At 39.2% G+C, this 25614-nt stretch overlaps 2 protein-coding genes across 4 annotated transcripts in view; one reads left to right on the forward strand and one right to left on the reverse strand.

Annotated features, from left to right (window-relative positions):
* The window catches only part of LOC110962468 (B cell scaffold protein with ankyrin repeats 1), a 30563-nt gene extending 20911 nt beyond the window's left edge, over positions 1–9652 (reverse strand). The window contains exons 1-6 of the mRNA XM_022210421.2: positions 7220–9652; positions 6535–6627; positions 5354–5749; positions 1810–1952; positions 1579–1717; positions 1344–1486 (exon numbers count right to left, since the gene is read on the reverse strand). Coding sequence (XP_022066113.2) covers positions 1344–1486; positions 1579–1717; positions 1810–1952; positions 5354–5749; positions 6535–6547 — 834 coding nt within the window. The 5' untranslated portion in view covers positions 6548–6627; positions 7220–9652. The remainder of the gene's footprint in view (positions 1–1343; positions 1487–1578; positions 1718–1809; positions 1953–5353; positions 5750–6534; positions 6628–7219) is intronic.
* A 1214-nt stretch (positions 9653–10866) lies between these two features.
* LOC110962478 (protein phosphatase 3 catalytic subunit alpha) overlaps positions 10867–25614 on the forward strand; it is a 73190-nt gene continuing 58442 nt past the window's right edge. For 2 of the 3 annotated variants that reach the window (XM_022210449.2, XM_022210459.2), the window contains exon 1: positions 10868–11157. In XM_022210449.2, coding sequence (XP_022066141.1) covers positions 11097–11157 — 61 coding nt within the window. In that variant the 5' untranslated portion in view covers positions 10868–11096. Of the gene's footprint in view, positions 11158–25614 lie in introns of all 3 variants that reach the window. The other variant, XM_022210433.2, reaches the window with a different exon arrangement.

A 25614-nucleotide genomic window follows, 5' to 3' on the forward strand; every position in this document is an offset into this window, starting at 1 on the left:
AAAGTGCCTCAGAGGGGTTACTTTTGTTCAGAAGAGAGAGAACAGAAGTGCATTCAAATGTGCTTCCAACATTACCAAATCAATGATTGACTGTAGCTATTTGAATAAATTTGCAAGTGTTATAACTTTGAAGTTCGAAGTGCGCTCACTGCTCATTTTATGCAAGCTTTCTATTTTACAATATAATCTCGACAAAATGAAGCCGAATATGAATGCGAATCTCTCTTGAGAGCCAGAAAATGTACGGAAATTTAACAAGCTACCTTTAAATTGTGATTGAAAATGAACAGAGATGAAGATGTCATTTGTAGTTTTTTGTCCCTGATATGTGTGAGAAAAAAAACCCCCACTGGATCCTACATTTCCCATAATGCAAATAGTAGAATGTTTATGTTAGAGCAAATACTGCAATCTTCTTACCTTTCAAGCCACCACTGTTTTAACCCTCGTGTCGTCCTGCGGGTCAAAATCGACCCATTTTACAGTTTGAAAATGTGGAAAAAAAAGTTTATTTTCACAGTGAAACTTCTGGTGTCCACATTTTCAACATTTTTGGGAAATCTTTGAACATTTTTTGGTGGAAAAAAGAATTGTTAAAAATGTTTAAGAACATTCACAAAAAAAATCAACCAAAATCCAGCGAATTTCGCTGGATTTTGGTTGATTTTTTTTTTTTTTTTTTGTGAATGTTCTTAAAGAAAGTATTAGAAGTTTTACTGATATATATGTAATCACTTTAGATATTTTTAGGATTTTTTTGGGAAGATTTTTACTCAATTTTTTTGAAAGTATTTGCAAGTTTTGCAAATTTTCATGAATTTGGGGATTTTTTTGCAGAATTTTTGGACTTTTTCAGACAAGGGAACGATATTTGAAGAGTTCATTTGCAAAAATGGGTAACTCCATTTCCAGAAAACTAATTTTTTTTATTGTTTACTTGAGATAATAAGACTAATAATATATTTTTTCTCTATATTGTCATGTATTTTTCTACTGAGTCAAATCCACTCAACTTCAGTTTGATTGATATTATCTCAAGTAAACAATAAAAAAAAAGTTTTCTTAAAATTTATCAAAACGGTATTATCTGTTTTAGCAAATGAACTCTTCACTTTTTGGTGCCTATAAATGAGGCCAACAGGAGGGCTAAAAAACAAGCTTCAAACATGTCGTCAAATGGTGTCATCTGCGTTGTTTCTCAGTCGTGCAAATGATTTGAAATCCCCTAGTGCCGTAGTCACTGACCTTTGGAGGAACTAACAGTGGAATTCCCCTTCATAAAACTGAGATAAGGCACAAAAACGACATGCGGAAAGTCTGAGGCAGCCCTTTAATGACTTTACCTGACACATGAAATCTACAGGGTCTGCTACCCTCGACAGAAGGCAGGTGATCTCCTCCATGCTGCTGTAGTACTGCAGCTGTGCGCTTTTCAGAGCCACTCCGCCACCGAAAATGGTCACTTTTACATTCCCTGCTGGAAAATCTGCAAGAAATAATCAGAAAGCGGGGTTAAAAACACAACAGTGCTTCATTATTCTTCATCATACGCTCTTTATTGGTGTGTTTTTTGTTCACCTGGAGCACTGACACACAGGATTCGCTCGTTCCAGCGGACAGGCTTCAGTCTCAGCGTCTGGTTTTCGCCTCTAAACTCAACCTCGGCGTTGCTAGCGGCCGCCTCATTCCTCAAAAGAATGAAAACCTCCGCGGAGCTCTGCCAAACAGACAGTACAGTGGATTGCAGTGTAGCGGAGGTGCTTTGTGAATAAACGAAATGGCTCACTACCGACTAGATGAGCGTCTCACCCCGCAGGGAACTCTGGGAGGAATGACCATTAAGCTGGATCTGGCACTGTCAGTTCCAGTTGACTGCGTTTGTTCCGCCTTCTGCTCTGATCCTGATGGTTTACGTGTCAAGAGGTTGGCATTTGCTGCGGAGGCTGATACACCTGTAAAAGAGGCACTGAATGTCAGAGTCATTGTTATTCTTATGCACCAACAGTTTCTGCAAAAGTGTCTTTTTAGTGTGTTTTTAGCATGCTTGTTGCACTGCTCTATATGGGCAGTAATTTGTCGACCACTAACAATTTTTATTGGCATTCATAGTCCCCTGAGAATGAATCCTACACTGTAAAACAGTGTTGACAGTATTTGACTGTATATCTTTGGACAATTTTACTGTTATTTTACAGTTTGTTGTTAAATTGCAGATAATAAATACTAAAATCAACCGAAGAAAAATATTCATTTACATGCTAACCCTAATAAAATCCAGCAAATACACCCACATCAAAAATACATTCTTAAAAATATCGTAATTTTACAGGTATAGCCATGCATTTTTCTTCTTTTGCCATTTGATTTTAAAGGCATTTAGTGTATTTGCCTCGTCACCACTGATCCCCTTTAATTTTAATTCAGTATTTTTACTTTTTTCCCCCAGTTAGAGTAGGTTATAAAAAATATATTTAAAAAAATCCTTTTTCAGGTCCAGGACAGTCTGGGTAATGAGCTGTACACTGTAAAACCAACAACAACCAAAAAATAAATTAAGCTGCTTTTAACTCTTTTTTTTCTTTTTCTTTTTTTTTTAAACAATTCACTGTTATTTTTATATATATAATTAAATTGTATACCGTAAATGACCATTATGGTGTAATTAGTGGAAGCAAAATTCTATAAATGACCATTTTTGTTTTGTAAATGGTCAAAAATAGTATAAATGATCATTTTTTTCCATTTTTGACAACAAAAAATATCATTTATACTGTATATAAATCAGCCAAAAGTATACTTAATTTATAAATATTTGTGGTTAACTGAAAGAAAAAAGGTAAAATAAATAAAAGTAAAGTTTGCTTGTTATGTGAAATTACAATGAATACATATTAAAATCACAGATGGATTCTGGATTTAACTGTTTGTGGTTTTTATTTTGTAAATTTAGCATTAAATAACAGAGCGTCTTCTTTATTTCACTGTAGATGCACCATTAAAAAAGCACAAATGTCTATTTTTATCATAAATCTACCAATAATTAATAACAAAATATCCTGTTTTTATTACTATAAATTCCCCATTAAAATATATAAAATGTATTTTTTTTAAAACTATATATGCACAATTTGAATAAATAAAAATGTTTTCCATTTTTTAAAAACATTGGAAAAAGTCTGCAATAGGCTGCCAGTATATTTCTTTATTTTTGTGTTATTTTTGCAAGTTTTTCTCTTAATAGTGTAGTAAGTGACCACGTCACCTGCCACATTAACTCTGAGTGAACCAACAACAACAAAATAGTAGTTATTGGACTGAAACTCCTTTAAAAACATCCCTGCAAGAGATTCTATGGGTTCAAACTGTCCTAAAATGACTCTCTGACTGTTAAACAAACTGAGAGTCTCTTGTAATTTTCATTTATTTGCAGTGTCGTCTGGTTGATTTGGTTTTATGGCAGTTCTAGAAACCAGTCATGCAGTGTGCCGTCTTCACCGGGGCTGTGGAATATCAAACCCCTAAACATGTTTTGCATTTGAAAACAAACAGCATCATCTTGCATGAATAGCGCAGGCACTCCTGGGTTAAAATATAACTGCTCATGGGATCCTGGTTTGAACCACTTCTCTCTATCAGTGCAATGAAGTGATGAGGAGGGCTCTTGAATTTGCATGGCTCGCAGTGAGTAATCAGTGGAGGCCAAATTTGCATCAAATGTTCCTCCTGCTCACACACCTGTTTAAATACAAGCCCACTCCTCCGCTTTATGATTTCATACAAATGGTGCAAAGAGGAAAAACAGGGAAGGAGGCTGAGGGTAATTGGCGGGGCAGATGGGGACATGGTGGAGACACGAACATTTCAGCAGAAGACGTCTCGGCAGCAGGTGCTGAGAAATATTAGGTGTCAATTTTCAACACATAATTCTGTTGGGGAAAAAAAAAAGTCAGTAAACAGGTTTCCAAGATGCTGCTCAGGCATTTTCCCAAATAATGAGCATTCTTTTCCACTCTAAGCCATCTGAATTCTCTTTTCTTTACCCTTTTTTCTTGAAAAAATGATGCTCAAGAGATCAACACAGTGACTGAGGCTCAATTTGTCGTGCAAGAAAATATTAGTTTATGGTGACAGAGGATTGGTTTTTGAATACAAAACAGCTGATTAATCAGTGCTATGTAACTCCTTCTGTACCGATTTATAGTAATTATCAATGTAGGAGTGTTTCAATGGATATTTTTAATGCGCATTTGGGATAATCAAGATCAATAACTGCATTTTTAGAACACTAGACAGGATTTTGTTTGAAATAAAACTTTTAAAATAAAAAAGAAACCTTGAATATAAGCTCAATATCTCAGATGTTACGGAGTTGTAGGGAAACTGAGGTTGGATTTCACACCTGACTGGTTCATGAAATAAGGTTAGGGTCTTCTGAAAGATCTTTTATGTCTGTAGTAAACAATACTAATAGTTCTGTTTCACTTTTAATCCATTCTGAAGAAGGCTGTGGATTTGTTTTGCACGTTTGCATTTATTTTTCTTCTACACTCGTAGCCCTCGTGTCATCCTGCAGGTCAAATTGACCGGTTTTAAAATTTGAAAATGTGGAAAAAATATATATCTTCACAGTGAAACTTGTGATGTCCACATTTTCAACGTTTTTGATAAATCTCTGAAGATTTTTTGGTGGAAAAAGAACTGAATCAACCAAAATCCAGCAAATTTCGGTTGATGTTTTTGTGAATGTTTTTAAAGAAAATATTAGACGTTTTACTGATATACATGGAATCACTTAAGATATTTTTAGGATTTTTTTGGAAGATTTTCACAAATTTTTGGAAAATATTTACAAGAATTTTCGTGCTAAATTTGGGGGCTTTTTAAAAATAAAACTTTTAAGGAATTACTTTGATTTTCTTCCTGATGGTTTTACAAGTTTACAAATTTTTTGGCTGAATTTTTGGATTCTTTCCAGACAAGGAAACAATATTTTTTGGTGCCCGTAAATGACGACAACAGGAAAGTTAAAAAGATGCATGAGTGTATGTCTATACATTTGCTGCATATATTTCTGAGATTGATCCCATGTTTATATCATTTATTTCTATTTTATGTTATATGAAGATTAAAGGTGGCCTATACAAGTCATTTTGCATACTTTTTTTCCCCCATTATGCTGGTTTTATTTTGCACTTTTATCTGTGTTTTTGTGCTACATGCTAAAAAAAATCTCAAGATGCACAAGCAAAGGTTTATTTCTATACATATATTTCTTCGTTCTGTTCTATGGAGATTATAGAAATGTGAGTCACATGTGGAAATCTCCAGAAAAGTGTGCATTTTGGATCCATACCTTTTCTCACGATGTCGGTCACAGCGGACAGGTACTCTGCAGCATCTTGTTCGCTGGAGATCTGCAGGCACTTGTCGCCGTTGAGGGGCACCAGCTCCAGCAGAGGGGTCAGGGAATCCACCCCGCACAGCAGCACCACCACATGGGCCGCCGGACTCAACACCCGGCCCAGGAAGAAGCGTTGCATCGGGCAGAGGCTCTCCAGCATGCCTTTAGAAAGGATCAGCAGCTTGCAGGTGTAGCGGGACAGCCTGAGGAAGTCGTCCCTCCGGCTGGACACCGTGGCGATGTCGTAGCAGCAGATCCCGGCCTCTGGGATGGAACCGGCGAAAAGGGACTGCAGGTAGGTCGCCCATTGCTTCGCCTCGGTCTCGTAGATGATCAGCAGATCGTCAGCTACAAGAAAAAGGCAAACTCTGCTCAAAGATGTGAAAAAATCCACAATAAAGCTCTCATCTAATTGAAATGTTCTGGGTCTCCCAAAACATTTGACATCAGTATGCAGGCCAATAATTTTGGCAATTCTTGTTGAAATAACCTCAAATTATCACAGAATGTATAGAAGCAGATCAAGACTTTATTTTGAATGTTTGTTTTTGTTCTGTTTTCAGGTTGAGCCATTCACTCCCAAAGAGAAGTCATTTTGCGTCTTGGAATTTGCTGATGTTGATGATGGGCTAGCAGATGCTTTAGCCCTGCATAAGCAGCCTTCCTCTTCAAATTTTTGGTACCAAGTCCAAATTTGTTTGCCACTTGGTGAAATTTTTCCAAATTTTGCACTGGAGGCACGCTGCACAGTCTTGGGTGACTGCATGCGAGCAGATTCCAAGACGCAGAAGGACTTCTCTTTGGGAGTGAACAAAACAAAAATAAAACATTAGATATAAAATCTTGATCTGTTTCTGTACATTTGAGGTTATTTCAACAAGAATTGCCAACATTATCGGCCTGCGAAATGTGGTCAGATTTTTTTGGGACACCCTGTACAACAAGTCAAACACAGAAGCATAACTTTGACATTTTTCGCAGCTACACTACCGATTTTAACTACAAAATGTTGCTCTGAGCATCGCAAAGGATCATAAATCATCATATATTAAAACATTAATCATTTTCATTACCCAAGTAAAAATGTATGTAATAATGAGCTGATGAATAATTAATGCAGAGGGGTAGCTTACCTGCCTGGCTCATTTCTGCAGAGCTGCTTTGCGTTTAGGTCTCACTTCACTGTAACATGGAAAACAGCAGGAGCTCGGATAAGAGGAAGTTTCCTGCAACGCCGAATCAGACAAAGACATCAAAGATAACTGGTGACGGCGAACATGTTAGGACGTGTGGTTTTGTTTTTCAAAAGATATGCTACTGGAGTAGTTTGACTGCACTGGTTCTGAGTAGTTTAATCAGTGAAATTAAATCTAATAAAATCTTTGATTCATTTAGTTTTGCTGTGAAGCTGGCAGGTAAAAATGGAAATATATTGAGAAAAAGCTCATGTTTATTAGCTGAAAAGGGCAGTACTGTAAGTCTGACATGCTCATCTCATACAGAATATTTCCATATTTCCAACAATGTAAATAGTCTAAAATTACGTCAAAACCACTCTTATACTGTGTGCTTACTATTTTATAATATTTAGAAGCCAGAGTAGTTATGTATATAAGCAAAAATTAAAACCACCAAATAACAAAGGTCACTGTGGAGCAGACAACAGGTGACCGGAAAGTGAAGCGCTTGAGACTTGACCGGAGTTTAATTAAGTCCGGGTGCAAAGCAGAGCAGTGGAACCTGAGGCATGTTAAAACTAATGATCTGGTGTGAATGTGTGTAGAACAAGCGGAGATAAAAAATGATGTTGTGACCTACCATGCACTCAGTCCCTCATTGTAGAAAATGTAGAACTCAGAGCTTCATTAACTGCCTCCACCTGCCAAACCAGTGACTCATAACACACGAGTGTCTCACTAATAGCAGTTTGCCGCCGTTTATTTCCTTTGAGCTGCAGGGCAGCGACTGAAAGGCGCAACTGTTGAGAAAACGAGCAGGTGAAAGTCGAGGTCTTCTTCATGCAAATCAGTGGTGGCTGGTGACTCACCAATGGCAGATCGTACTGTTCCCCTGCATGCAGATCCACTCAAATTTTGTCTGATCTGAATGTTAAAAGAAGACCTGAAATCTTCATTTGCAAATCAAGTCCTGTATAGCTACTTCTACATAACTGGTGACGTGGAAACAAAAAAATAGCAGGTAAAACTCGGCCTCAGTGAGATATTAGTCATGTTATCACCTGTCCAAACAAACAAGACTGAAAGTGCAAATCTTGCCCTGAGGGTGGTGCTAGTGGAGAGGATATCGAGTAGTTGAAATCAAAAAGGTTTATCTTCAAGGAACCATGAGTATTCTGTGCTGTTCTTCCTCCAGAAATATAATGTAGTTGTATTGACCTAGATTGAAATATAATACAGATGTTTAGTCCTGAAAGTGATGTTACAGAGACTATATGAAGAACTCAAAATGAAAATGTTAGCAAGTCACTATAACTCAGGATTCATCCTCAGGAAGCTATGAATAGTTTATGACAATCTTTATAATGTCACCATAAAACTGATGACATAGAACCAAATAAAATGTCAGGTGAAACTTGACCTCATTGAAACATTGATGATGTTATCACCTGTGCAAACAAACAAGACTGAAACTGCACAATTGGGGTTTATCTTCAGGGAACCGTAAGTATTCTGAACTGTTCTTCTTCCAGAAATGTGTGTGTTAAATTGAAGTAGATTGAGATGTAACAGAGATGCTTTGCCCTGAAGGAGGCAGTAGAGGGACTACAAAATAATAAAGGTAAGGGTGCTACTAACACTCAGGATTTATCCTCTGGGAACTATGAATCGTTTATACAATTTTAATATATATTTTGGTATAAAACTGGTGACATGGAAATAAAATGGCAGGTGAAATTTAGATGGATAATGTTATCATTTGTGTAACCAAGGAGACTGAAAGTGTGAATTTTGCCTTGAGGATGGTGCAAGTGGAGAGGACATGGGTCAATTGAAATCAGAAAGGTTTATCTTCATGTAACCATGAATATTCTGTACAGTTCTTCCACCAGAAAATGTCTGTTATATTGAGGTAAATATATAATATACACGTTTTGTCCTGAAGGTGGTGCCACAAGAACTACAATATGAAGGCTGCCACTAACACTCTACATTTATCCTCTGGGAACTATGAATAATTAATCATAATTTTGATGCAAATATTTTATATATTTTGAAATATAGTGACACAGTAGCAAAAATAAAATGGCAGGTGAAATTAGGTTCCAGTGAGATATTGATGTAATCATCTGTGTCAACAAACCAGACTGAAAGTGCACCTTTTGCCCTTAGGGGAGTTGAAACCAAAAGGGTTTCTCTTCATTGAACCATGAGCATTCTGTTTTCAGTTTTTCCTTTGAAATGTGGCTGTTGCATTAGGATAGTTCGAGATGTACAGTATTACAAATGCTTTGTCCTGAGGGTGGCGCTAGAGGGGCAAAATGATGAAATCAAATCGCCACTAAAACTCAGGATTCATCCTCTGGGAACAATGAATAATTTGAGAATCTTGACTTAGAACTTCACAAATTTTTACTTACTCTGGAAAAAAAAAATGCAATGTTTCTCATGATTTTACCAAATTAATTTTCTTTATTTATTGTAATGTGTTTATTTATCATTATTTTGACTTTATCTGAGAATTTAAGTGAGTTTATTTTAGCTATTTTTTTCAGATAAAGAAGATAAAACGGTAGCAACTGTCTGAATTCTGATTCATGGAAATCTTTAGTATTAGTCAACAGTCCGAGTTTTGACAATAAAAATGTCATTATCACATGAAAAAAGCAACATTTCGACTCGATGGTGAACACTCACACTCAGTCTCTGAGTCAAAATATGTTGGTCTATCTGTGCATTAATAAATGATTTTTTTCTAGTAGAATTCAGAGCACCTCAGATACTCTTTGGCCTGCAGATCAATACTAAGGATTTCCATTATTAACAAGTGGGACAGTCATTAATTTATCTCCACAGACGATCCACGGCCCAGTTCTTGAAGAGCACATGGTTCTGTAGTTTATTCACTATTTTTTCCACCAACATTATCTTAATGTATTTGAAAGCTACAAGTTTTTTTCTCTTTACATTTGCTGTCCTGCACAGTAGCAGAGCTTGTAACTGCTGCACCAGTCTTTAAATGTACAACAATAGCAAATCCAGACGTTCAGAACAGATGGTAATCCATATTTATAATCCTTAATACGTCTTTAGAATTATTCTTTACTAATACAAAAAAAGGGGGATGAGAGAGAAAGACAGGAGATATAACCAAAAGAACATTTTAGTTTCAATAATCTCAATGCTAATGTTGTTATTTCAAGATAAATATCAAATGAAGTTGACATGATTTATTATTCTGTTGGATTCTCAGTTGTATTAAGATTTTTTACATAGTTCTTAAACTTACTTTAATATGTGAGATATATTTTGTATTGAAAGGTTTGTTTAAATTTGTCTTCTCTAATGTGTAATAATTGGCCTTTTCAGAACAAAGCTGTCGACGACCATGAGTATTTGTTTATTTTTGCTAGAATTATGCTGTTTTGGGTACAGGTCGAGGAGAATCTGCTCACATTTAACTCTTATGCCTTCCAAAAATGCTTTTGCAGTTTAGCTTTGCAATGTCTATCTTCACAAGGAATAAATAAAATAAACCCAAACCACCGCTTATGCGTTGCTGAAAGGGAATTAGATAAAGTGATGATTGAAATGACATTGAGATCATAAACACCTAAAAACAAATATTCACCACTTGATTCCAACCTATTTTGTAACTGAATATAATTATGTATAAAAATGACTCAATCAGTTCTATACTCTTTTTTTTTTTTTTTTTTTACATTTTCAAATATGCACATTTCGCTGGTTTCATGTCATATAAATAGCACAAAATGTTTTGCTGATCACCAAAACCATAGTGTTTTAAAAAGAAATCACATATATTTCTCTTAAGTATGTTATCAGCCAGCCATGTTTTAGCCAATTTAGAAATAATTACCACACCAATAAAACCCTCAGCTACCTTTAGCACATCTTCTACTAGCATGTGTATAATAATTTCAAAAATTTTCACGCATGAAAAAAAAAATCATTTTACAAATTTTACTATGCTGTCAGCCTGAAAACCTCTTACCCAGCATATACTGAGTGGAATGTTTACTTGTTTGTTAGATTGCTTCAAATTAATCATTAATTTTTTTATTGTGCATACCTAACTGCACATTTATCACGAGTTTATTGCAGGTTATTCACAGCAGCAGTTATTAATACCGGAGTGACACAGACACAGCCCTTTGATAAAAGTGAATGTACAAGCGGGGGGGCGGGCCGTCGCTTGTCGACCAATGGGAGCCCCGTGGCCGGTGGTGGGCGGGACTTGCGGGGGCAGCATGTTTGGTTGCACACTGCGCTCAGACAAGTTGATCCAGAGTAACAGTAAATCAGACGGAGCAGCTCCTACAGCACCAGCAGTGAAATTGTAACCCTGTTGCAAGTATTTTTGGCCGCTGATAGGACCGAGTGAGATCACTGCGGTCTCTTTTCTCGGATAGACTCAAGAGTTGTTCGGCGAGAGCAACGCAGGGACCGTTTTCAGTCTCATTTCTGCTATATCTCAATTTTATATCACACTGGAAATGTCCGAAAACAAGCCGAATGATGAACCGAAGTTATCTACGACGGACAGGGTGGTGAAATGTGAGTGTAATTTCATTTTTCTTAGCTTTTGTGACGTGTTTGTCGAGACGCTGCCACAGTCTCTCCGTGCTCTCTTGACGGTCGTGGCGAGCAACAGCAGCGAAATGTAGTCGAAAAAATTGTTTGCTGGCCATGGAGGAAGAAGAAGAAGGGTGTTAGCCGAGCTGTGACAGCAGCAGCAGCAGCAGCAGCAAACTAGGAAGTGAGGCTAACTCAGTTTGTAGACCAGAGCAAGAATTTAGCAAGAAATGTGTCACTGTCTACTTGTGAGGTGTGATATAGCCGCTCAGTCTGCACATACACTGTGTTCATTAGCAGCGAGGAGCCTCCAGGCAGCAGGGTGACAGATGCATTTGATTCACATACAGTGCACAGCTTTACAGTATGCATGCAGATATTGCACAACCATTGCATTCAACCCCAAGGGCGATTTTCCCTCATTTTGCATGCATCACCAAACATAGTTTTTTTTTTTTTTTTTTTTTTTTACCAAGGCTCCTCTTTCCCCCCGTTCAGCATTGCATAATACTACTTGATGTCGCCTGTTTTGTAATCTCACAATTTGGGGTTTAGTGTTCATGCCACATGGGGTGGTTTCTTCCTGCCTTCTGTGTTTACAGGTCTGACATTCCACCTTTGCAGTCTACCATAAGAATGCAATAAAGATCATAATCGAGTCGACCTAACCCGGAATAGGAGGATTGTAGCCTGCCCAGCTGCATGTCAGTCATGTAAAAGGCAGGGCAGAAACAAACAGAAAAGCAGCATTTCTGGAGTGTGTTTGCTTGGGCTGGCTGGTTTGGATCCAGCACTAGTTGCAAACCAATATCCTCCCCGACTCCCAGCACATCACAACAGTGCAGGAATCAGCGTGCACGAACACATGAGGGAATTGTTGAGTGGTTTCTATCCGGGCTTTGCTGCAAGACTTCAACCAATTGAAATGATTAGATCATCAGTGACCATTAAGCACCAAGATTTTTGTTGGGGAAATCTCCAAAAGGCGACCATGATGACTGGAATCATTGCCTGGGCTCTGTCTCAAACGTAGTTGCACTCGGTTGCTCTGTTAGTCTTGTGCCACTTGAAATGCTGCAACAGAACGAGAACTGCAACAATCTCTCCTGTGCCATGGCTGCATTTTGCTGGGAAAATGGGGGGAGAGTGTTAAAAGAGAGTGGCAGTGTGTCTCGGGTGCTTTCATGATGAATATTTCAAGAGATCATACCCCTACAGTCTCCACCAACTTGAAGGGTACTGAAAAATACATATGACAAGTATGGGTTTTATAGAGATTTAACAATATCGCCGCGTGACTTGAACGGTCATGTTACGTGGACCTGAAGCTGCTTGAGGAGATGCCATCGAATTGCACGTCTCAATAGTGTATTTCCCTTCTGCTGTGCTTCGCGATGGTCTTAATCAGGTTGGAATGTATTGATTAGACATTAGAGGAGCTGTCCGAGAGCCCGGTTTATGTGGCTCACTCTTAAACCTCATGTGGATGTCAAGAAAGTAATTTCACTCATTATTCATTCATCAAGTTTCCTGAAGTCAGTGTTTTGGTAATGCATCAGTATTATGTCAACACGGACGCCGGCTGTGTACAAAGCATCTCTCCAAAACAACTGCAGGCCATAGGTGTGAAGTAATTTGTTTTTCATCGTGCTACGAGGTGTCAGTCCAACTTATCCTAAGTGCTTTGCATCCACCTGTTTTCAAAATATATTATCCTAATGCTCCTGAAAGCCGCTGCTGCTTAGTAATTACTCATAAGAGTTAAATCAGCTGAAGCGGCGTAATTTCCTTCATGATGTTTTGGCAGAAATAAACATATCAGCAATTTCCAGTATGTAGCGTTTCTGTTTAAAAAGCTCTGTGACCTGTACAGTGATATTATTGTGCACAATTCCTGCTCTCCTGTTGATCGTCGCAGCTGTTCATTTTTTAAAGGCTTACCTGATAAAGTGTCAGTTAAATAAGGATTACTTTGGGTTGAATGGTAATCCTGATTATTTTTGTCAGAATCTGTGATAATGTTTTTTTTTTTTTTTTTTTTTCCAAAGTTATTAGCCAAAGCACTACAGCTAACCAGAAAATGTTTTCATTGCCGAAGCACTCTAGCACTGTGAAATAATATTGTTATTGCTCAAAATATCCATTGTTGTTCATCATTCTTTGGGCTTGTAGAGTGAAAATCGAATGTGGAAACATGAGCTTTCTCTGTGCTTGTGTAAGAGTTTGTAGTAGTGCTGCCCTGGCTAAGATATAAAATAAATAATTAGTAATATGGTTGTCATGGTGCAATCATGACAGGCCCAGCGCTCCAAAGCAAAACGAGCTCAGTAATGGTGTTTTTCCGTCATCGGCCGGCTGAGAGGCAGGGCCTCCGCGCCCCCAATGCTGCACCGGGTCCTTCTCTGCGAGTGGGGATGGATAACATCTGACATTTGACTTTTGAGAAGAGGCCCCCATGCTCAGACATGCGTGGGTTGGAGAGATGGTGGTGGTGACAGCGGCGCAATGCCAGCCTCTGATCCCAGCTGGATAGGCGAGTCATTTATAGAACAGAACATTAAGTAATGCCACATACTTGATCCTCGCCTTACGTGTGATCACCTGCATGCGGAGCTGCTCGGCGTTCATTAGCCCACGTGTGCGCCACTGTAGTCGTCCGGTTCACGCAGCGATATAAAATTACCAATTGGGAGGAATTTTCCTTGAGGTGTTGTCATACTGAGCGATATTTCCTCATCAGCATGCATAAACCTCGTCATTAGGTTTATTTGCATGGGAATGTTGCTAAGGGGAAGTTGGGTGATTTATAATAACCGCTGCAGACGCTGTTTATAATGTTAATCTCGTGCCAGTCAGTTGCGTGTGTAATTTGTGAAGTTCAACCTTCAGTGAAAATTGTCTGCTGTGTTTTGGTGACGCTTTGTGTTACAAAACCTGCGCAAGTTGTTTGTGTTTGGCACACTTTTTTTTTCTCTCTGCTAAGTTTTTTTTTTTTAAATTAATCGTTTTTGTGGAAACACAATAATGGATACAGAAAAAAGAGGTTATACATATATATTTCCCACTTTTTACCCCCCCCAACTTACAGAACAACACCAGACCCTGACAAGGGGATCAACGACATGAAAAATGGAACAGTCTGTGTACAGTTAAATAAACTCAAAGTGTAGCAACTGTAACGTACGTAAATTAATGAATAAAATAAAATACAAAAAAAGGGGGGAGGTTGAGGTGAGGAGGTTAAATCAGAGGTAAGATTTGGCTCAAATTGAAGTAATCTTTGAAGGATTGCCATTTCCTAGTATTGAATTTTAATCAAGAGTCAGTAGCGACGTATCTGAGTTGCTCTGTAGGACAAAGCTAAAAAGATAGCATTGAATTGTCTTCTTTGGTGGTTGCAGTGTGTTCTGGCTGATTGTTGTGTGGTGCTGTAAAAAAAAAATATCCTGAAAAGAAATTAAAAACCAAAGAACGATGACTGACCTAAAAAAATGAAATACTGCAAAATTCAAACAAAAAGCAAAACAGAAAATAATTGCAAATATCAGTAAAATGATATTTTTGCTGATTTAAATGCAGTAGAAAGAATATAATTTTACCATTGCATGACCAAATTGCTACTTGTGAAAATACAGATTTTAAATGTGGACATTATTTGCAATTATGGCCTGTTTTTTTTAAATTTATTTTTTATATGTTCAAAGTAAACATCTAATATATTATTCTCCAAGTATTTTACTAAATATTTCCAGTAATTCAAAAAAACAGAAAAATTGTAGAATAACACAAAACTGATTTCTCAATTCTTAATATATTTTTTCATTGGAATAACATCAAAATTAATTACTATTTGCAAAAATACATATTTTTTAAATGTTGAAATTTACAGTTTTGATCTGTTTTTTTATGGTTAATGGTTAATTTTTGTTAAAATGGACTTTTTCCTGTGATTTTGCAAGTTATTTGTAATTTAATGAAACAGAAATTTGTAAATTACATTTTAAAAAATCATTACTTTTTTCAAAAACGTTCAATACAGATATTTTTCTTATAAGTAACAGCAAATATCTGTCAGATAATTGTATTTTTTTTTAAAATTTAAATAGAACAAATGTTTTTTAAGAGCACTAGAAAAATGCTGGCACTGACTTTTGTATTCAGTTATTTGGTCATTATTCCAATTATTAATCAGCTTTTCAGTGTGTTCATGTCTGGTTTTCTTTCTTATTGAACAGTAAAATCATGGCAGCTACTCCTGGGTAAGAGCACAGAAGTTAATCTGAGCCTCTGATTGGTCGATACTTCACTTGTTCAAGTAGCACTGGAAACATTTTTCATCCTTACACTGATCCAACCAAAGGAGTTTGCAAGATTTAGATTGGCTGTGGAAGACTTCCTATGTTTTGAAACCTTTCTGAATAAGAAAAAGTTAGTCAGTCAGTTTCCTGAGTTTTACAAGTCTTCAGGGATGACACCTCTCTCCCTATTTGTTGACTTATCTCCTTGGCATGTGAAGAAGACGTCTGGCGGCTGGAGGGGCTCCTCTGCTTTTTTTCCTTTCTTTTTTGACAGCAGTCCACTCACACAGCTCAACCTGGAAATGTCGCCTACGGCAGAAACAATGAGTGACAAGAAGATAACCGACCAAATGATCAAAACCTCTCATGTGTCTCCTTGCCTGGTCCGCTGTGACGCCAGAGATTGTCTCGGTAGTTTTTGATAACGGTGTGTTGCGTCATGGCAGAGAAGGGGGAAGACCTGAGCTGCCTGTGCCGCGATGTGACGCTCAGATACTCAGCCTGCGGTATTCTGAACCCGAGAAAGTGCACCTTTACTGCTCATTAGATTAAAGAGGAATTAGGCTCTGTTGTGGATTTAGGGCACGGCAAAGCAGCGGATTTGGACAGATTAAGCTCCATATAGGGGGATAAAGGCGGATCTGCTCGGAGGTTGTAATCTGACTCCATGCATTAGCTTCTGCTCTTGCTAATTCATGTGAACAAATGGATGGCAAGTTTTGATAAAGAAAGAAGGGGAGACAAACTGTATAGCTACCTTAGCATTTTCAGCTTATTGCTAATCCTATGAGTACAGTTTAGGGATTTGCAAGCCTTTGCACTTGTGCTGCTGGTACATATGAGCCCTTTTGTAAGCAGCAGTTTTGTAACTTATATGTCAATAGAAGCAATTTATTGATGTGGCTCTTCTTAAGGTGCCTTACGAACACCACATGTGCCACATTTCACTCTTTTGCAGAGCACCAAACACACAAATTCCACTCTTGATTGCCCATACCCACAGTGGGCCATAGATCATAATGTTGTGCTACTGTATTTGGTAAAAAAATCAGCCTCGGTATAAACAAACGCTCGGCATTTCTCATTTCATGGCTGGCAGACACCGACACATGGAGCTGTTGTGAGCTTACAGTGGCTAACAAAAGCCATTTGGAACAGAGGCAGGAGTGGTGTGTCATTAGATCCCTCTGTGGACTCGATCGCAGCACAGTCACAAACCAATCAATACAGTGTCTGCAACACATGTAACTACATATTGGGCACCCAGTACAATGAGCGTGGGGGAGGAGAGGCTAACCCAGTGAACTGGGAGTAGTTGGGTTATAATAGAGGCCAGTGGAGTAGCAAATCTGCTTTCTCACTTCGACTCCTGCTCAGAGGACCGAGCATCGACAGGCTGCAAAAGACACTGGGTTTTGTGGGGGTAGATTCAGAGTCGCACCCGTGTCCACACGTTAGCCGGGTCAGTTTTAGTTAATCGAGAAAGCAGATTGCGAAAGAATTCAAATCCAGAGAAACATCTGTTGTGCAGTTGTTGCCAAAAAAAAAAATACTGAGAGCAAAAGCTTTGTCAAGGACTGAATCATTGCCGAGATTCAATTCAATTACAAATCGGTGCATGATGAGTTGCTCTTTTTTGTATTGTGAATAGCTGTTTTATTTGGTAAGTGTTTGCTAAAACTGACAATCCATTAGACACGTTTGTTTTACTGGCTTTTTATTAAATGTATCCAAATGAATGAAAAGCAAACTCTTTATTTTCCTAAATGCTTTTATGAATTTGATCCAGCCGGTGCTCACCTCACACTTGCATCACAGTCTGAGTAGTAGCGGTAGTGTCATAGTAATAGCACTAGTCGTGGTAGTGACGCTGCAAAAAATACAAAAACTCGTCTTTACTCATCAGGAAAGGTAGTGTGTGTGTGTAGGAGGGAGCGAACAAAAGTATGTGTTACCTTGGGTAGTCAGATTATCCCACTGAATCCAGCTTTGCAAATTAATCTTGCAATAACTTTCCTTCATATTTTTAATCCTTGCAGAGTCGCCTCCAAATGTTTGGTCTCAGAAGTTGGATTTTCAAAATACTTTCTCATCTTTCCAGGTGGTTCATATTTCTGGCAGCATTTCACAGTGAATTTTCTTAAAATTCTGCATTAAAGTGTATAAATCTCTAATTTTGAGCATCTCTTTGTTGCTTTTCCATCACTTTCATAAAATACAGTGTCATATCAGTTTAGGTGATGTATTTTCTGAGCATATTGCGTATATCTTTTTTTAATTTATTTTTTTTAAGAATTCGATTTTTTTTTTTTTTTTTGCACATAAAAGCAGTCTCATAATTTAAAATCAGCACATCAATGCAGTGAATGAACGTTTCCACCCCAAGCTTTATCCTTTGCAGATGAGTAACACTCTTTTGGTATTTTAAATCAGCTGAATATTTATTTAGCCCCACGGGTACACACACACACACACAGCTACCTTAAACCGCATACCTTAATGAAAAACCATTTTAGCGACACTGAATAGTGCTTTGTGCCTCCGAATTAAATGTTTCCACAGTAATGTCATGTTTCCAACTAGAACAGATCTCCTGTATGTGAATTCACGCAGCATTTTTGGCCTCAGTTTCTCTTGCTGCGCTATTAGAAGACGAGGTGGTGAAAACATACCTGTATGCTAAATGGGAGACGTGACTTAGTGGTTTGAAACAAGCCCCTGCATGCTGCTGTGCCGGGCGGCTGTTTGAATTTAACCCTCGTGTCGTTCTGCGTGTCAAGTTGACCCATTTAAAAGTTTGAAAATGTGGGAAAAAATATATATTTACAGTGAAAACTTCCACTTTTTCAACATTTTTGGGAATTTTTTGAAAATTTTTTGGGTGAAAAAAAATGTTAAAAAAATGTTTCTTAAAGAACATTCAGAAAAAAAATCAATCAAAATCCAGCAAAATTTGCTGGATTTTGATTGATTTTTTTCTGAATGTTTTGAAAATATTAGGACTTTTACTGATTCATTTTTTGAAAATATTTACAGTTTTTTTTTATTTTGCAATTTTTATTTCTTGCCAAATTTAGGGATTTTTTTAAATAAAAATGAAGCTTTTAAGGAATTTTTAGAATTTTTTTCCTGAAGATTTTGCAACTTTTTTATAAATTTGGGGAATTTTTATGTTGAATTTTTTGATTTTTTTTTCTGAATGTTCTTAAAGAAAATCTTAGAATTTTAATTGATATTTATATATATGTAAGCACTTTAGATATTTTTAGCATATTTTGAAAACTTTTATTCATTTTTTGAAAATATTTGCAATTTTTATTTATTTTATTTTTCATTTTTTAAATTTTTCTTTCTTGCCAAATTTGGGGATTTTTAAGGGAATCTTTTATGTATTTTAAAAATTTTGTCTGAAGATTTTGCAAATCTTTTTTTTTTTTTTATAAATTTGGGGAATTTTTTTGCTGAACTTTGGAAGTCTTTCAGACGAGAGCAATATTTTTTGGTGCCTGTAAATGAGGACAAAAGGACGGTTAATTTCTAGTAAAATGAGCAAAGCTATCTGTGAGGTGCCGTTTAATGGTAGATTAGCAAGCAGAGAAAAGTCACGACAGGAGAAGGAATGCCTTGTGTGTCGACTCGTTAACTGTAACGGGGGGGGGATGATGATGATGCGGCGGCCAGAAAACACAATATCTCATGGTAGGTGTTGAGTCGAGATGGCATCTTCTCTGCTATCTCGTAGGCATCTGTGCTTGTTGACATACAAACACACTGAGTTTGACGCACATGCAACCTGTTCCTATAAAAAACTGTTGAATATACAGTTTCTTTTTTCATTTCCTGGAGGCTATGTGCAGCTTGCATACAGGTAATGTCAAACCTTAGCTATGAGGAAGTTTGTTATATCGACCTTTGTATGTTAGCTCGCTCCATCAGTTTACAAAGTGACTCCGCAAAGCAAATTTGCTTGGAAACCATTGCACCGGGCTGATTTTCTTATTTCAGTTTGATCAGGCGCTGTATTCCCCCCAGGGTATTTGATGAAGCCTATCAGCTTTCATGGCAGAACAGGATTTCACACAGAATTCACAGTTGTCTTCGGGGTGCAGCGCTGCGTTCCACTGCAGGTTTGTTTTGGCGGTAGTTCGCTGTGGCTGATCGCTGAAGCACCAGCAGTAACAGCAGCAGCCAATATGGCATCAGCACGACGCTTTCAGACACACTGCCCCGGTGGTTTCTGGCCAGCGACGGGTTCAGCCCTTAAAATGCAGTTTGACATTTTCCAGGGCAGGACTCATAGCTTTTGACTAAGAGCCAGCAGACCCTTGAGGTGAAGAATGCGTGGGACTCATATTAAATGTCATATGTACCAGCTTTCAGTTGTTTGCTGTGCAGTGAAAGAGCGCCGTATAGGGCTTAAATCCTCATCTTTTTGTTTCATTTCACCTGCGACTGGAGACTTGAGAAGAAAATAGTCGTTTTTAATTAAAAGTCCAATCAATAGTTTTCATCAAGTGTTACGGATGTGCTCCAATAAGGCCATAAGTAACACAGGAGACACCAACAAGAGCACTGAGCTGCTGCCTTTTCCTTTTTTTTTTTTTTTTTTTTTTTGTGCTGCCTGTGTTGGATAATGCGATTTAGTTTTTAAGGGATTTAGACAAAGAACACATAAATTCATTTTCACTCTGTGCTGTGAAAAGCAAACACTGTGCTCAGGTTCTGCACGGAGCCTTTAACTGTAAGGTGTTTTTAATTGCTCGGCTACATTAAGCAAGTGAGCAAAAAAATTAGCTTAATTGTGGAAAAGTCCTAATTACAGATGAGTAAATAAGCACGTCGTGTGCTGTGTAGCTTCGTTCTGCACATTCACTGTTTATCCTGGTGCGTGAAATGACAATCCTGGGAGGTTTTTTTTCTTTCAGGTGTCGTCAGTTTTACGAGCTAAAGCGCCCAGTGTGTGGACGAGAGAGAAACTCCAGCTATACAAATACAGCTGGAGGTGAGTTGAGGCCCCAAGGTTTATTTACACTCATTCACACGCGTTAATTATAGACCACCTGGCTGAAAATTAACCCTCTTCTTCCACGTGCTGGTCGTGAATTTGGCGTCGGCTTATCTTAGTTTACCGATGAAAAGAAATTTAAAAATCTTTCATCGGATGTCAGCATGTTCTATAATTGACCTGACAGGATGTTGTCTTGTGAGATTGGCATTCGTGTGACGAGACATGACGGTGCTTCCTGATGCTGCGTGACGTGCTCTCATCCACATATTTATCATTAATACTTTTGTCGTTGGCTTCGGGACATTGTTTAATAAATTTCCACCTGCACGTTTTGAAGCCGGTGACTCAGTTGCGGTTTTTAAAAGTGAATTTTACATTAGTTTGCGGTTGATTTTCGCCCATGGCAAAAGCAGAAAAGGGCAGAGAGGTGTTAAGTTTGCCCCAGAGCCAGTGATGGCAGGCCACTCAGTCACTTCCTCCCACGTGGAGAGGGAGGGGAGGGATGATGACGGCCGGCTGCAGAGGCTGACCAGAGCTCGAGTCGTGACTGTGGTGTGTCGGTGGGGAGACTGGATCAACTGTAGAGGTGTATTTGTTCTCCTGCCCTTCCCATTTCAGCCACTGAATTAGGCCCCAGAGCCAGCTCAGAAAGGGCCAGTGGATTTTCTCTGGGAATATTCTCCAAATAATTATGTCTGTTTATCTAAGTTGGATTTGTCCGCATTCGACTCCCAGGAAGAAGGAATAGACCAATTATTGGCCTGGCAGATTATTGTGGCCGATATTTAGCATTTTACAGATTGTCTGTATTGTCATTTTTTTTTAGTTGATTATCAATAAATGAATGTGCTACTTCAGGTCTGATGCAGCCTCCTCTCTGTCTTTTGTCATTCTGTGGTCTAGGAAATGCTTTTCAACCAGAAAATGCAAAACCTGAACAGCAAACACAAGCCGTTGCCGCAAACCAGGAAATTAGCATCTCTCACAGTGACGAAGATAGAAGGCAGCCACAAATTACTCTAAAACATTGACTGGAAAATATGGACCTTAGTGGGCTATAAAGTGGTAGAACTGTGAAAGATTATGAAAATAGAGAACAGCAGAAGACAAACTGATCAGTCGATCCCACATAAACCGAGGAGAGCGTTTAGTCACTCCTGTTTCTATTTTACATATTCAGTTACAGCCGCCCTTGTTAATATTGTTAATGAATATCGGTCCTAAATATTGTTCATCGGCCTTTCTTGAGTATCATTAATAAGCATCGGTATCGGCCAGGGAAACCCACGTCGTTCGATCCCAGCAGGACCTCAAGGGAGTCACCGCCCCCTGGAAATTCACAGTTAGAGCAAACTGATATCTCATCGGCCTGAGCTCACAGCGTGTCTCCTTTAGCCAGACTGTGGACGGGTTAGTGCGTCCCATGGCTTCGATTGATTGTGTGCCTGTCCAAACACCACCAGAGAGCCATACATTACACTGACCAATCATTTGAGCTTTAATGCCACCCCATTCCCTGTTGCACCATTAAGAGCAGAGGCACTCCTACTGTATCTTTTGGCTGTTAAATGGGCCTGCCATTTATGAACGGATCCCTTATTGATTGCCTAGAGAGAGAAATTCTCAGCACACTGTGGTTTATGCACTCATCAGCTGTCATTGTTGTGCATGTTAATACATGTATGTTTTCATATTTGTGTGAGAAAAACTCTGAAGAATGTCGGACGTGAGGTAGAAGTTGGAACCTCCCATTCCACTATTTGTTTGTATTAAACATGTTGCTTCAACAGGCTAATCTCCTCTCTGTGAATTCCTGAGCCCAAGATGTGATCCATTGTTGGTAATTAATACCGTTGTCACACCCCGGCCAGACTTTACACACACATCGACGCGCTCCCTAGCTGTCATGCTCTTGGCAGCTTGTTTGTTGCCTTTCTATATCATGCAAACCTTTAATAGCGGGCCTCCCCCCACACAGAAACTGGTGAGGTTGTTGAGTGACAGCAGCTAGCTGGTGCACAGTTACTGCTGCGAACACAAGTTTTGATATGTCCGCATCCGTGTCACACAGCCTGGAGAATACTAAAGAGTACAATGTCTGTGACAGCTTTTCTACCGAGACTCGACACTTACTTCAGTCAGCCTTTTTTTTATGTCCTGTAGAAATGGGAGACACGGCTACAAAGACGATGATTTTTTTGTCTGACTGGCTCGACTATTTTCTGTCTCTGTGTCATGTATTCCAACCACCCTCCAACAACATATATTTCTGTCTTTCTCCAGCTATTCACTTTTAGCTCTAGTTCTGGCATCCCTGCTCTCAACCATGACTACAACGCTTCCTCTAGGCCATCGTCTGCCGTTCATTCAGCATTTCTTTTCATTCCCTTTTGTACACTCGCTTGCTCAGACTGCTGCTCAACTGTGTCAGACCCATGTTTGTAAGGCCAAAACACCCATAATGCCTCAGGACCTTCTCCCTGTATAGAACGTAATCCGATCCCCCGGGAGGAATGTGGCGAGCCTCGGGGACGGCCAAATCGAGGTACAAATCAGCCGGTCGGCCCGCAGATAGTGTATCTGCTAGTGATTTTAAGCCAGCTCTTTGGCATCGATTTAATTTTTACCCACCACCAGAACAAAATCATGGTTATTTTTAATTGCAAACACACATGACAGGAGTGATGTCAGATCATAGTTGTAAACTGCATGAAGCATTCGCTGAGCTCTGTCTGTTTTGTAGCCAGCAGTTAGCAGGACAGGGGCTTCTTTTCAGCCCAACAGATGGTGTATACAGTACAGAGCTATTCTGTTCCACTGCACAGGACTGCAGCACTGTATGGGGATGTCTTTTTAAAGCCTGTTTGCTTTCGATGAAAGCAAATACACTGTGTTTGAGTGCCGGATAACTTAAATACCCCACCCAGGATTTACAACAGTGTATTTTGTCTTTGACTACTTGAATTTTCAGCCTTGCTTGCTCACTTTCTCTGTATATTTTTGCAATTACTGGACATCTGTGTTGCACAACCAGCAGGAATGACCTTTGAGATTTTGCAAAGGTGAAGAATTTAAGAAACCTCCTGTATCTGGTCTGACCAGATTTGCATGGAACAGCTACTGAAATGCAGCAGAAGAGAGTCAAGGCTCCCTGTAGGCAGTCAAGCTGTCAAGTGAACTGAACTTACTCACTGACCTGATCCTCAAGAACATATGACCCTTGGAGCAGGCCTGTTTGCCCCAAAGCGAGCACGGCCATGACCCAGCCAGCTCACTGCTGCTTGACCCACACAATCCAGCAGTGCCTAGAGAGTGAAGGCCTTGGCCTCTTACTTATGCTCTCATCTTTGATTGGATGTCAACTGAGGAGATGGCTTTCAAATGTGAGGCTTTAACTGCCTTTAATCTCACGGCTGCTAGTAAAGCCTGCACAGATGGTGCCTTCAGCATTATACTCCACTAGTGAATTTTGAAAGTGCTTTCTCTGCAATATGGAGGTCAGGCTGGCGGCTGAGAAGGATGATTTACTTTACAGTCACTTTTAGCCCAGAAGGGTTGCATAATAGCAGCTACTTCAGGGGCTCTGTCACAGTTTCTTCTGATATATAGAGCTCCTCTGGGGTGGGGTGGCTGGGAATGGCGAGACAAGATATGTGTGTGTGCACTTGGTGTGGAGTTATATTCCTTGCTGACTCAGAATTCCTTTGGTTTTCAGAGAAGTAATTCCTCTGTTGCCCACCCCCCCTCCTATCCCAGTGCCGTGCTGTTTTTGCTTTTCTTTCTTGGCAGTCAGGTACCCCTGCTGGCAGGAGAACCCACCACACCCGCACAGTCATGGCCTAGAAACAGAGATGGGCTTGAGAGGTGGGCGTGGGCAAGGGGGAAAAGGAAGCGATGGCAGGGGAAGGGAACTCTAAGGGGCCTTGTTGTCTTGGCAAGAGGTGGGAGGAGGTGGCTGGCTGTGCCATCCCATTGCCTCACCACCTGTCCTCCCAAAAACCACAGTCCGCCTGCCAGAAATGAAAGCTCAACCATGGATCTCTCGAACACAAACACTTGATGCCAGCAAAATGCTTATTATATGGCATATTATACTTGAACCTATTTGCTTTATTTATTTCAAACGCATACTTCGCTTGCTGTTGCTGACCCATCCTCGTTCTTTTGACACAGCATGGAGGAATGCCATTTCACACGTGATGTGGCTATTCTTGTATGTTTGGGAGGGCTTGCCCCAGTCCACACATCATTGTGATAGTTGGTGGTGGAGTATTAATTTTCAAGTCAGGCAGGTAACCTTCCCAGCTGAGAGGATCGGGGCGATGGAGGTTAATTAATGATGAGGAATGTTATCTACAGTTCAGGCTGTGTTTTATTTGGGTCAGCTTCAGGTCTGGTATGCTCCGTTTACAAAGTGTGGGTGCAAATATAGACTGGCCTCATCCCCTCTGTATGTGTCTAGTAATTGCATTCTAGAAATGCCAACATCCCGGCTGCCAACGAGCCCTCCTTGGGAGGTGCGATCACGCCTGTTGAGGCATATTATCTCAGAGGCAAGCTGTGAATGAGTACAGAAAACACTGAAGTCAGTTGGAGTTTCTGGAATGTAACAGCATCTTTCTATTGATTAACATGCCATATTGCATCATTGTCGATAATTCTGTACTCGTTAGATTGTTTGAGGAGTCGTACATGTAGATTTCGGATTATGGATTTGCAATTTCATGGTGCTTGACCTCCTCCAGATGTGCAGCGTCGACGAATCCTATAGCAGCCAACCAGATTTTCAGAATGTCCACGGTACTACATTTGAATGCAATCCTATATTTTTTTGAATTCACTCAAGACATTGTATGTTTAGATACTGAAAGCAAGTGTGTCCTGCATCTGAAGTTTAAGATTCCGTATTTCTTTATTTGCCATTTCTCTGTTCATCTGTGCACACAAAAAACCAAAATATCGCATCAGTGCCACGGAGAAGACAATAAAGATTAGGTTAAATGAATATAGATCGCTAGAAGACAAATAACATAAAAATTACCCCTGCTGGATCAGTATCTGTAAAATGTTGATCACCTCAACAATTTAGCGTCTTACTACAGAAAATCTAGAAGCATGTATATGTTTGAATTA

The sequence above is a fragment of the Acanthochromis polyacanthus genome, chromosome 23 (genome assembly GCF_021347895.1).
Source record: "Acanthochromis polyacanthus isolate Apoly-LR-REF ecotype Palm Island chromosome 23, KAUST_Apoly_ChrSc, whole genome shotgun sequence".
Classification (NCBI taxonomy): domain Eukaryota; kingdom Metazoa; phylum Chordata; class Actinopteri; family Pomacentridae; genus Acanthochromis; species Acanthochromis polyacanthus.